Raw genomic sequence first — 12,835 nt, forward strand, 5'->3', positions numbered from 1 at the left:
AGAACCCCGTTGCCCTCCCTGGTTTGGGGGCAGGGGGCGGGGAATGCTGGTTTTCGCTTTGGATCCCCGAGATCCCCAGACCCACAAAGTCCCGGCCCAGGCCACGAGCGGCCCTGGGGACGGAACGAATCCTTGCTGGCCTGTCCTCGCCGCCCTGCACAGAGGCCACCTTGCACGCCCCCCTCCGTCTGCTCGAGCGTTTCCACAGCCCGGGGGTCGGGAGAGGGCGCAGAATGCAAGGCCAGGGGCAGAGCAAGGAAATCGGCCGACGTGTGGCCGAGAAACGTGATGCCCGGCGAGCGCACCCGTGTCCGGACCCGGCCACGTCATCAACCGCGGACACAGGTGAAGCCCAGCTTCTTGGGCAGAGCCACAGAGGGGAGGCGGGCACGGCCTCGCCTGACAGACTGTGCCCCACCCGGCATCTCCCAGAAGCGCCCAGCCGCTGCGCCCCAGAGCGCTCTCGGGCCGCAGTCGGGTGCCACTTCCCAGGCGTTGGGGACTCTCCGTGTACCCAAAATGGAGGCATTCTACTTTTGCTCCTTTCTCCCAAATCATACCTCGTGGACGTTCACCTCTCCGAGTTCAAGAAATTCACAAACCCGAGCCTAAATGGGGGTGAGGGGTGAGGGAGCAGGGACGGGCACGACAGTGGCAAGACCAGCCTCCCCGTGCCAGGTGCTGAGCCGAACACAGCGTCACGCACACGTGACTTTCACGGGACGGAGCCTCTGTGAGGCTGAGGGGGCCTGACGGAGATCACAGGGCCGGAAAGTGCTGGAGCTGGAACCGGACCCCACCCCATCCCCCCACCCCGTCCTCTGTGATTCCAGAATCCACCCTGGGCATCAAAGCGTGCCGGTGACATCACCACCTCGGAGGACAGCTTTCTGGTCACTTCTGTAGGCCCTGGATGTTCCTCGGTGGCCGGCCAGCAGCTGTTGAGCATTGATTGTATGGAATAAACCTGGCGTAAAGTGAGGTGGAGGAAAGGGAGTGCTGTAGTCGAGGTGCAGAGTGGGTCTTAGGCTCGAGCGCTTGGGCGAGGAGCAATCCAGAAGGACTTCCCGGAGGAGGTGGCGCTCGGTACACACACACCCCCCCCCCCCCCCCCGAGGAACTAACAAGACGTGGGGAGGCAGAGGAAAAGGAGACTTCATTCCCCTGGGCAGGGTTGCCAGCATGGCCCCTGGGCCTGGGGGTGGGGGTGGGGGCCGAACCCAAGCACGGCTGCTCCTGGAGACCTGTGTCATCCTCTTGACGGGAGGGAGGATTAGAAACATGTCCTGAGAAGCACCTACCTGCCTGCCTACCTACCGTGTGCGCCCGTCCCGGTCCCTGCTAATCCCCGGATGAGAGCCATCTAAGTCACCGTCCCTCCCTCGGGGAGGCAGCAGAGTGTCATGCAGGGACTCCAGGCCCCTTCCCTGGCCCTGGGAAGCCCTCCCCCCCCCCCCCCCCCCCCCCCCCCCGCTGCAAAGTGAGGACCAGACTGTGCCCGGTCACGGGACACTAAGCCTCCCGTAAATGGGGGCTCAGAGAGATGCTTACCCCGGAGGAGGGAGCCGCAGAGGGAGCCAGGGCCAGCTGGAGAGGGTGGGCCCACAGGAAGCAGGGGAGGCTCCCCGGAGGAGGTGTCTGAGTGGTAGCAAAAGTCCCCCAGGGCGGGCATTCCCGCTTCAACCCCAGGAGCCCCTCCCTCTCCCCCAGGCAAGGCGACCCCGCCGCTGAGCTGGGCGAGGTTTGGAGACTTTTCCTGAAGGTGGGGGCTGTTGGGAGCCTCCCCGCCCCCCCCCCCGGGGGACGAGAGCGCCGCCACCCTCCAAAACTGCACGGGGCGCCCTCGCGGGTGAAAAGAACGCTTGGAGGGGGCCCAGGGACGGAGCGCTTTCTTCCTGTGTTTAAATTTCTTCGGAAACTCTGACCGCGCGGCCGCCGCCCCTGCCCCAGCGCGGCCCCGGCAGCCGCCGCAGCAGCAGCCGCAGCAGCGCGCGGGGCCCGCAGGGGGGCGGCCGCAGCGCACGGGGCGCGGGCAGGGCAGGGCAGGGCGGGCGGCGGGCGGGGCGGGAGGCCCGGCCCCCTGCGAGCGCGCCAACGCTGCCCCGTCCGCCCCGCAGAGGCCGCCGGGGCCGTGGATGCGGAGGGCGCGCCGCCCGGCCGGCCGGGCGCACAGGCGGCCGCGATGAGGGTCAACGAGAAGTACTCGACGCTCCCGGCCGAGGACCGCAGCGTCCACATCATCAACATCTGCGCCATCGAGGACATCGGCTACCTGCCGTCCGAGGGCACGGTGAGTGCGGGCGGCCGCGCCCCAGAGGGAGGGCCGCTCACCTGCGCCGCGTCCGGGGAGGGGGGGGCGCGCCGGGGCTCGTGGGGGGGGGCGGCGGCCCCCCCCCCCCCCGCGGAGCCGGCCTCCCCCGCCCCGCCCCCCCCCCGGGGCACGGCTGGGCCCCCCCTGCCGTGGGGGCCGCCGGGGGCAGCGCCGTGGGGGAGGGGGGGAGCCGCCTCGCCGCGCCGCCGGAGGGTGGCAGCCTCCGGGCCCCCCCGCCCCGGGTGGCGACAGCCGCGCCCTTCTGGGGTTGGACCCTCCGGCGAGTCGCTCACCTGCTGGGGCACGCGGAATCCCCGGGACGCGCCGTGCCCCGCTCGGAGCGCTCAACGCCCGGGCAGCCAGCGAGGGGACGCCGGTGGAACCGGACTTCTTTCCGCGCCGGTCCCGTCCCCGGTCCCGTCCCCGGTCCCGTCCCCAGCCGGCGCCTGGTGGGAGTGGAAGCCGGCCGCGTAGGCTAGCGCCAGCTGGCCACGTGCTTGGGGACCCCTCTCTGGGGCCTGCTACCCCCACCGCTCCCTCTGGGGCCAGATCCAGAGGTCACGGGGACCCCTGGAGGGCAGAACTCGCCAGTGAGGGGGTTTGGTTTAAAGTTAGAAGGAAGTTTGCCCCGAGAGGGGAGGGCTGAGAGGGGCCCTCAGTGAGAGCAGAGGGGACCCCGAGGTGCTCACTCCGGACCAGAGATCAGACTCTCCTTCCCCCGCTCTTCCCTACAGCGGCTGCCGCTGAGGCCCCAGCCTTGTTTCTTGGCTCTGACCTCGCGGGGATGCAGGCCTGCCTCCCTAGTCCCGGACTGGAGAGCCCGGCCGGCGTTCAGGGAGGCGCCTGTGGGATGGGATCCTGGCAGGGCGGCTCTCAGTGTTTCAGGGACTGCAGACACCCTCAGGCCCTGCGCCCTCTCTGCACTGGGGTTTGCACAGAGATGCAGGGGGCATTGGGAGCGGGTGTTGATGGAGAGAGAGGTGTCTGCTTGGGATAAATACCACTGGCCTCAGAAGCTCAGAGCCATCGTTTCGGCAAACACCGTGTGCCCACATCGGGTCGGGCGGCGGGCACCCCCGGGGAATGAGACGGGGAACGGCACCCGTCTGGGGCTCTGTGAGTGGTGACGGAGCGTGGCCCAGGACAGTGGCGGAGGGACCCTTCCGTAGAAGGGGCCGGAGCTGAGAATTAGCCCACTTAATCTTGACGACTCTGGAGGGTAGGCGCTGTTACTACGACCCGTGGGCACACGGGGGCCGGGAGTGGGGTCACCCAGCAGCTGGGAGGAGAGCTAACTGGGACCCAGGCACAGAGGCGGGTGTCATGGACAGCCTGCCAGAGGAACAAACGTCCTGGGGAAGGAGCTGGTTACACCCGTAATGGGGGTCGGGTGGGGCCTTCCAGACAAAGAGGTCTCTCTCCTGTGGCAACACCCAGAGGCGGGAGTGTGTGGGCACCAGTGAGAAGGCACCAGAGATGATGCCAGCCAAAGAGGTGGAGAGGAGTGGACATTCCAGGGGAAGACCGAATTCCCCTTGATGATGGGCTGGGTCTGAAACAGGGAGCAGAGCCCTTAACAATGGCCCTGGGCTCCGGAGTTGTACTTCAGGGGCCTGTTGCTTATCTGGATTCAGAAGCTCTCTGTCTGCCCCCGACCCTGGCGGGGCCACGAAATCTGTAAAGACTTGGCCCTTCGTTAGAGGTCTTCACGGTCTGGGAAGGCGTAGACAAGCCCCAATGAGACTGTCGCCTCTTAATCTGCCCACGGCTCTTCCTATGGGCAGGTTTCGGGGCAGTCCCTGGGCTCGGAGGGCCGTGAATCAGGGGCACCGACCCCACGAGCAGTGTCCTGCCGGTGAAATGTCTACGGGGCGGGCTGGAAGCTCGACGGGGAGAGCCTCCAAGGGCATCCCCAGCACAGCTCAAGCCAGTGATGGTTGCTCGGTGATTACCCTGAGTCATCCGGTGAAGGCCGGAGGGCGTGGGCTGGTCACAGAGTTCCTATCCAGTTCCCAGACGAGCTTGCATACGTGCAGCTGCAGCACGGACGGAGTTTAACTTGGCCGTCGGGACTCCCCTCCCGTGCAGGCTCCACTTCCCAGCCGGAGTCCCCGGGCCTCTACTTTTCCTGCCATTCCCAGGTTCCAGGATAAGAGTCAGCTCGTTGTTTCTGTACCAAGAGGCGCCAGAAACGACTCAAGAGCCAGAGGCCAAGTTGAACGCAGTTTATTTCGCTAAGTTTTCTTTGTGTTTATCTTTGAGAGTTTCTGCTTTCGTCCCGCTGGCTGTCGGCGGCCCCGGATCTGTATGCCCCGACGAGCCCAGACAGCCCCAGAGAGAAGTGCCCGGGCCTGGTATCGACCTGCCTGCAAAATGAGACGGCTTCTCTGTCGGCGACCGGGGGCGGTCCGTGTGGAGGCGGCGGGGAGCGCCCGACGGTCATTTGTCGCGCGGGTGATCTAAGCTTTAGCGTTTGGGGAAGCCAAGTGAAGTTCGCAAGTGAACGCGGGAAGAGTCCCAGAACCGAAAGACACTTTGCAGGTGGCTGCTTTCCTTTTCCCCGTTTTAGGAACAAGGGAACGTAGCAGCTTCTCTTTGCCCCCTGTTAGACCTGCCCCGGCTTCGGCCATGTCACACGAACATGTGACTTCGGCTCCTGGAGCTCCGGTTCCAAGTGAGAAGCCAAATAAACAAATTCTGGTCCTAGGCCAGCTCGCCTCTTCTGCCATCGGAGTTCGGGGAGAGAGTTTAGAGAGGCAGGTGCGGACCGGATGTAGGCTGCCCTCCCGCTGTCTGTGCTGCTTGGGGCAGGCCTGCCGTGGGGGGAACCCCGGTCCCCTGACGTCCTCCGGTGTGACCTCAGGAAGTCGTTTCTTTTCCGCCATGTTTACCGTCCTCCTCAGGGAAGCTCCTTCCGGGAGCGCTTCCTGCCAGGCGCTCTGGGGACGATCCTCAGAATACTTTCAGGTCTCCCGTGACGCGTGTCCGCGTAAGAATCCCGTGACTTAGGCCAAGGGGATGTTTCTGTCCCCACCTTACAGATGGAAAAACTGAGGCTCGGGGCTGGGGAGCGTGGTGTTACCGTTGCTGGCCCGGCTGGGTCTCAGCTCCGGTATCCTTGACCTGGCGACGCCCGCCGGGAATTGTGCAGAGGCCCAGCTCCGGTGGCCCTTTATGTGTGCGTGCGCTCGCTCATTCCTTAACCGCGCATTCGGCGCCAGGCGTCAAAAAGATGAATGACAGATCCCCCGCCTTCAAGAAAGGTGTGCCGAGGGGCCACCTGCCCCTCTCTCGAGGATCCGGAGAGGAGAAGGTCTTGAGGCTTTTTTCAAGCTTTTTTCGCACTGGAAAGTTGCACATACGGTCTAACCCGTGACCTTCCTGCTGCAACTTAAATCTTCACCGCTTCGTCCCGTCCTGCACGAGAAAAGCACCCACTGCCCCGCTTCACGGAAGGGCCCCACGGAGACACATGGCCACCACGGCCGCCCCCGTGGCCTTACTCTGCGACTCCCTCTCCAGCTCCTTCCATACCCAGCTCAGCATCGCTCTCTGATCTGCATACAGTGTGGTAGGAAGGGAACCCACACCTTTTGTGTAAAGGTTGCTAAGCCCTTACGCTTACTCAGATGGGACCGCCCCCATTTCATAAAACTAAGACCCAAACAGAGAACGCCCCTGGTCCACAACAAATCAGTGACCAGGCCAGGCCCTGAGGGAGATCAGGGACTCTCACACCAGTGCTTTGGGCTGTCTCCCGCCCGTCCCCACGGTGCAGCCCACCGCCTTTCACTTGTGGTCCACTTGGACCATGGGATTGTTTTTCCCCTGCCCTCCCCTATTTCTTTATCTGTTCTCGCCTCAGTTTCCACTTACAGCAAACTCCTCTTGTGGGTTCTTTATATGCCGGGGCCTGGTGTGAACTCTTTGTGTATAGACATGTTTAATCCTTCCAGTAACCCTTTGAGGGAAGTCGTGTTCTATGAGGGGGGTTTTATTATTCCCCCTGACCCTCATTTTGCGAGGAAGGTTCCAGAAGGAGCTACCTGGGGTAGCACAGCTAAGTGCACAGCTGGTCTTGGGATGCAGGTAGAAGGGACAGTCGTTCCTGACGAGGCCTCCGTGCCGCTCCCCCCAGGTGGGGGGGGAGATGTTTCAGGGATATTTTTTCTCTCCCCCAGAATACAAAGGCCCTGAAAGGTCACGATCGGGCCCCAGCAGACAGATGGTTAGTGTTCAGTTTTGAACCCGGTTAACTTTTCCCTGTCTCGTGTTGGTGGGGGATTCTTGGATGTCTCCAGACCCACTTCCCTGCCCTCTGACCCGATGGGCTCACTCTGAATTTCCTTCCCATTCACTACAGCATTTTTTTTTTTTTGTCCACTTTGTTCAATACTAGCCATTATCCCAGCCACCCAGGAGCATTTGCAGGGCCCCCGGCAGGTGCCAAGCCCCTTGTGTGTGTAGCTGGTTCCAGACGGAGTCGTGTGAAGGGGGGTCCCTGGCCCGGCTTTGGGGATCCCACCACCCTGCTCCTGGGAGTTAACACCTCGTGAGTAGATGGTCCCAAGACAGCCCCAGCCCAAGAGACTCCACTGGCTGGAGTGACCGGGGGCCCCCGGAGCACTGGGGATGGGGATGGGCCCCACGTCCGGGAAGCAGGGAGGCACCTGCAGGGAGGGAATACGGGCGTGTGCGGAGGCGAGGACGGGGGAGACGGATGTCCCGACTCGGGCGGAGCCTGCGGGAGTGGGGAGAGGAAGCTAGGGAAGTTGGCAAAGGCAGGTTAGAGAAGGCGATCGGCCCCGGCAGCGTGGGCTGACCTCCTCCCGCTGGTGGGTGAGCCTCCGCCCGCTGTGTGGGAAATAGTCCTGCCCATGGTACCACGGTGCTCCCTCATCGGGTCGGGACTCAGTGAGAGGACGTGTCCTGGGCTGAGGAAGAGTGTCGCCCCTGTCCCAGTTACTGGGGGCGGGAGGGTGCCCCGGGTGGGCTCAGCCTCCCCACCTGTGCCGTATCCCCCCCTGCCTCCCAGAGGAGAGGAGGAGAGCCGCTCTTTCCTGCGTCTCAGGACCCTGAAAAGAGGCCGGGGTCTTTGGCGGACGTGTCCCGTGCGGGGCTTGGCGGGGCTGGGGCTCCCTTCTCCCCTCCTCCTCCCACCCTGCCCGCGCAGGTGGGGCCCTGGCCCTTGCTCACCCACAAGTCTCCGGATGGACACCCGTGAGAGCAAGCCCGCTGGGCATCCACGCTGCCAGGTCCCGTGAAGGCCGCCTGAGTGGCCCTAGATTCCCAGTCACTGCGGGTGGAAGTCGACCACTCACGTCCAGCCACCTGCCGGCCCTGGGTGCAGGCCGCGCCCTGTCGGGCTGTGAGCATCCTGACACCAGCCAGGGAGCCTACGACTGCGGGGCGGGGCGGGGGGGGGGGGGGCGTGACGCCCCCCTCCCTAACCAGGGGTGAGGCCCAAACGCCCCTCTCCCTCCAGGCGTGCATCCGTCACTTTGCCTCTCTCCCTCTCCTCTCTCCCCGCTGCCCCCGAGCCGGACATTTGGAAGGAAACCTGGTCACGCGGGGGCCCCCGCCCTCCAGATGTCCTTGTTGTACCTCGGACCTAACACAGACCATCAGCCCCGAAATTCGGGACTCCCACGGCTTCTCCTGACCACGTGCACGGCCCGTTGGAGCCCGGTGCGGGGGTCGGGGGGCATCCTGGGTCTCCAGGCGACCCTGTGGGGAGACTCTGAGCACAGCTCTGTCCTCGAGCCATGGGGCCCGGGGCCTGCCTTCAGCCACGTGCCAGGCTCCCGCCCTGGAGGGGCCTCATTCTTGGATGAAGGTGCGCGTCTAGGACTGATGGCAGGAATGGGGTGAAAGCCGGGAGGTCGGGTTGCAGGACTGAGGCTCGGCTCTGAGGAGAGCTGCTCCTGAGGCTACTACCAGCGTGATTTTCTTTCTTTTCCTTCTTGCCGAAGACCCGTTTGCTGATTAACCTGTCTGCCCTCAGCAACCAGCGAAATCCCACGGGAGTTCTAGAAATCCGCGTTGAGTGTTAGTGGCCGTGCAGCTGTGCCGAGGTTTTTCATGTGTTTCTAACGTTTATTCCTTTTTGAGAGAGACAGAGCGTGAGCGGGGAGGGGCAGAGAGAGGGAGACCCAGAATCCGAAGCGGGCTCCAGGCTCCGAGCCGTCGGCACAGAGCCCGACGCGGGGCTCGAACCCACGAACCGTGAGATCGTGATCTGAGCTGAAGTCACACGTTTAACTGACTGAGTCACCCAGGCGCCTGGAGGTTTTAATTTTTACTCCTCGGACCCCCATTTCTGTCTCGTTGGCCCCCTAGAGCCCCTCAGGCAGACAGGGAAACCGGGGCAAGCAAATCCATGCAGAGCAGCCCCTGTCAGGGCCCTGCCCCGACCCCTCGGCCCACCCCAGGGCACCCAGGGAAGGGGAATTAATGCCCAGGAGTGGGTAGATAACCACCCAGGATGGAGACCGGCTGCCCCAGGCCGTGACCCTGCCCGCAGCCCGCCTCTCTCGGCCCCTCCCTCCGTGCCCGCCTCCCCTCACCCTCACTCTGGCCCCCGAGACGACCTCTCGGGTAAACCTCTGAACCCACGCGCTCAACTCAGGCTCTGCCCTTGGGGGACCCAGACTAACACACAGCTAACTGGCGTCAGAGATGGAACCGGGCCGGGGGGGGGCGGGGCCCACGGCCATGCTGCCGGGAAGTTACCCTGCACGCCAGCCATCAAAGGCTGAGATCTGTAGGCGCGGGACCCGAGCGCCCCGGCCGGGGACCCTGGGGAAGCGAATAAAGGTCACTTCCCCGGGTTGGAGGGGGTGGGTGGTCTTACACTTTTTCTGGCCGCCTTTGCAAGCAGGCCGGGCCCTCCCAGCAAGCCCGCTCCACCTCCGCAGACCGGGAGGCCTCCCGAGGGAGGGGAGGGGGGTCCGGCCCGGCCTCCCTGCATCAGTGACAGCGAGCGTCTCCTCGAACGCCGGCTCCACGGAGACGGGGCCGCCGTGCGCCCACCCTGCCGGCCGCAGGGTGGGCGCTCGGGCGGTTAGGACCCCGCTCCCCTCCACGGGCCGGCCCCTGACGGTCTGACAGGGGTGATCTGTCCTCCCCTCGCAGCTGCTGAACTCGCTGTCCGTGGACCCCGACGCCGAGTGCAAGCATGGCCTCTACCTCCGGGACGGCAGACGCAAGGTGGACTACATCCTGGTGTACCACCCCAAGAGGCCCTCGGGCAGCAGGACCCTGGCCAGGAGGGTGCAGCACGGCGACGCGGCCCCCGCAGCCCGCGGCACCAGGCAGGACCAGCCGCTGCCGGGCAAGGGGGACGTGGGGGCGGCGGGGGGGCCCGAGCCCCCGATGGACTACCATGAGGACGACAAGCGTTTCCGCAGGGAGGAGTACGAGGGGAACCTCCTGGAGGCCGGCCTGGAGCTGGAGCGGGACGAGGAGGTAACTGTCCCCGCTTCCTGTGGGCGCGCGGGGTGCGCAGGCCGGCCGGGGCCCCGGCGCCGTGTCCAGAAGGCGGTGCGGCGAGGGGTCCTTCTGGCTTTAGCCTGCTCTCCTACGAGGGCCGCCGCAAAGGCCGCTCCTGTTAAGGTTGGGCAGAAATCGCTTGTTCGGGTTTGGGGGAGACCCCCCAGCCAGCAGCCCACACCCACCAGCCCCAGAGACACCTGCTCTCGGGGAGGGGCTGGCCTTCGGGGTCAGGGCGTTTCCTGCTCTGGTCACGTCCTTCCCCAAGGAAGACGTGCCCCTCCCCAGGGACTGAGGATGAAGCTCTCCTGGAGACGGACCTTGGCCCTTCTGGGGCCTCAGTTTCTCAATCTGTCAAGTGGGGAGGTCAGTCTGGCTTGATCTCTGCGGGCTCTGGTGCTCTGAAATCCCCCGACCATAAAACCGTTTTCTGGAGCGCCTGTCCCTGGCGAAGCCTGAGCGTCTTTCGAAGGAAAGCGTTCTGGGGAGAATGAAAGGCTGAGTCTCCCGGGGTGCAGGGCCGCCCCGGTGGCGGGAGGCTGGGCAGCGGCCGGGAGCGGGGCCTTGGCAGCCCTTGGGACAGTCGGTGCTTCCCTCCACTTCTCGGCAAGCTTGCCGTGCCCTCCCCTGCCGGCTGCTTAACCTCTCTGTGCACAGGGTGGTCGGGGGTTCCTTCCGTGAGCACTGGGGGGACAGGCCCCTCGCCCACAGCGCTGTCACCGTGCAGACTGGCCGAGAATGAGCAAAAGTCTCTGCGACACGCTAAGAACAGCGCGAGTAGTCAGCAGGCGGCCTGAGGGAGTCGTGAGCCAACGGTGCGTGTTTAAAAGTTGGTTTCAGTTGGCCGCGTATCATCGAGAACCACCGCGTCCTTAAATGATGGATGCTTTGGGTCTGGCGAGAGGGACGCCTTTGGGGTCCTCCGACCAGCAAGCCAGTCGGCGAGTCAGCTGGTGTGAACGCCCTTTCCCGACACGCTCAGAGTGCTGGCCCCGAACGCGTCCGGAAATGCGTGGTGGGGCCTGTCTCTCCCCTGACCTAGCGGTCGAGGGATCTCGTGCTGCACACAGAGCATTTCTCTGGGTGACTTTCTCCTTCGGAGGCTCGGCTCCCTGGCGGGGGTTGATTTCTGCGGCTGGAGTGGTTCCCGTCAGAGGGGCGTGTGAGCTTTGATGTTCGCGGTCCTAAGGAGACTGCAGAGGGCTCTCTCGAGGGCAGGGCGCGCGTGTGCCCGTCCCCTGGGATTTTCTGTCTCCTCACTTTGTCTGAGACCTGAGCCCTGGGCCGCTCAGAAGAGGGGAGCCGTTGGTGCGCTGACTTCTGGCACGTTCCGCCCGGCCAGCCCCGGGCTGTTGTCCGAACAACGTGGCCACTACGCGGCCTCAGGTCTGACGTGGCGCTTCGTAGCTGGAGGAGACAACGGGCTCCGTCGGAGGCAGGAGAGGCTGCTGGGGGCTGCGCACGGAGCGGCGAGCTTGGGCTCCGAGCGACCTGTGCCTGGTCCGTCCGCTAAGGGATGCGCTCCCTGTTCCCATCATTCTTTCCCGACGACGGCTTCAGAGTCTTGCGCCCGGAAGCCCCCCACCCCCCCCCCCCGAGGTGTGGCAATGTGCACTGACCCCGGCCAGATCCCAGAGCCTTGGCCTGCCCTTCGCAAGGCTTACGGGGTTGCGTGGGCCTCAGTTTCTCCGTCTGTAACGTGGAATGGCAGTCGTGTTTGTATCACTGGGTGATCGTGAGCAAAGGGAAGGGGCTTAACTCGAGTCTGGCACGAGGCAAATCCTGGGCTGTCGTTAACGTTAAATCACGTGTTATGGTTCATCTGGAGGGGGGGGAGGAGCCTTTCCAAGTCCAGTCAACTGCAACACACACGCCTTTCTTGCAACTTCATAGGATGTGATCGTGACTTTGAAGTAGAAAGCAAACACAGAAGGGCGCCTGGGAGGCTCAGCCAGTTGAGCGTCCGACTTTGGCTCTGGTCGTGATCTCACGGCTCGTGGGTTTGAGCCCTGCTTTGGGCTCTGTGCTGACGGCTCGGAGCCTGGATCCTGCTTTGGATTCTGTGTCTCCCTCTCTCTCTGCTCCTCCCCCACTGACGAAAGCTCTCTCTCTCTCTCCCTCTCTCTCTCAAAAGTGAAAAAAAAATTTTTTTAAATAATAATAAAAAAAAGGAAACGGAGAGATGGTAGGCACTATCCCACAAAAGATCTGGTTTTCCCAATAAGACCTAAGAATTTCATTGAAAGTTTTGCCCTATGGCTAAAAGAGGTTTTTCAGCCGTGGATTTGGGTCGTTTTAAAAGCGAAAGCAGCACGGGGCGGCTCCAGGCTCCAGCGGCTGAAGCCAGGCCGTGTCGTCTCCCTCCCGGGGTCCCTCGAGTCATAAACTGTGCTCTACGAGGGCCCCTCTCCCCCTCCCGGGCTTTCATCGGAGACGGCCAGGGCCCAAGGCGGTTGGCAAAACCATCCGCCCGCCGCAGCCTGGTGCCTCCCCCCGCCCTGCTGGACACGGGCAGACCCAGAATCTGTTCAGAGACCGTCCGGGCGCACGCGGCCGCTGAGGTGTGCCCGGGCCCCTGCCAGCGTGATTAGCAGATCGCGGCTGTCGCCTCGATTTCAAGGAGAGACGTCTTGGCTAATGAATCACTCCCGGGGGGGTGGTGTGCTCCGATTACAAGGAGCGAAGGGTGGCAGTTTTGGAAATAGGATAGCCCCCAGGAGAGCCCAGTTGTGCAAGCCGACCCGATTGGAAGCAGCACCGGCGCTTAGGTGCGCTTTCCTGGTGAGAAAAACCCGTGCGTTCCACAAGATACTCAAACGCTCGCAAGGTGGGGAGTCACTCTTTAAGGAGGGGCTTTTGCCACGCCCCGGTGGCGCCCCCGGGTCCCGATCACCAAAAGGCTTCAGAGGTTTCCAGACGTCCTCAGGAGCCAGTATCACTCCTGGTGGAGAAACCCGGCATTCGATAGCCTGGATGAGGAGGCAGAGGAAAAGAGGGAGGGAGAGAAATGGGGCGGGGGGCGGGGGGCAGGGA

The 12,835-nt window shown here is 64.0% G+C and overlaps 1 protein-coding gene across 14 annotated transcripts in view; it reads left to right on the forward strand.

Annotated features, from left to right (window-relative positions):
* Positions 1–2,097: 2,097 nt before the first annotated feature.
* Positions 2,098–12,835, forward strand: part of ANO1 (anoctamin 1) — an 84,648-nt gene continuing 73,910 nt past the window's right edge. For 10 of the 14 annotated variants that reach the window (XR_006714345.1, XM_045486233.1, XM_045486224.1 and 7 more), the window contains exons 1-2: positions 2,100–2,290; positions 9,446–9,778. Coding sequence is in view for 13 of the 14 variants with exons in the window: in XM_045486233.1 (XP_045342189.1) it covers positions 2,183–2,290; positions 9,446–9,778 (441 nt within the window). In the remaining variant the exon portion in view is untranslated. Of the gene's footprint in view, positions 2,291–8,126; positions 8,148–9,445; positions 9,779–12,835 lie in introns of those variants that run through there. The other 4 variants (XM_045486236.1, XM_045486226.1, XM_045486231.1 and 1 more) reach the window with 4 other exon arrangements.

This window comes from Leopardus geoffroyi, chromosome D1, assembly GCF_018350155.1.
Source record: "Leopardus geoffroyi isolate Oge1 chromosome D1, O.geoffroyi_Oge1_pat1.0, whole genome shotgun sequence".
Taxonomy (NCBI): Eukaryota; Metazoa; Chordata; class Mammalia; order Carnivora; family Felidae; genus Leopardus; species Leopardus geoffroyi.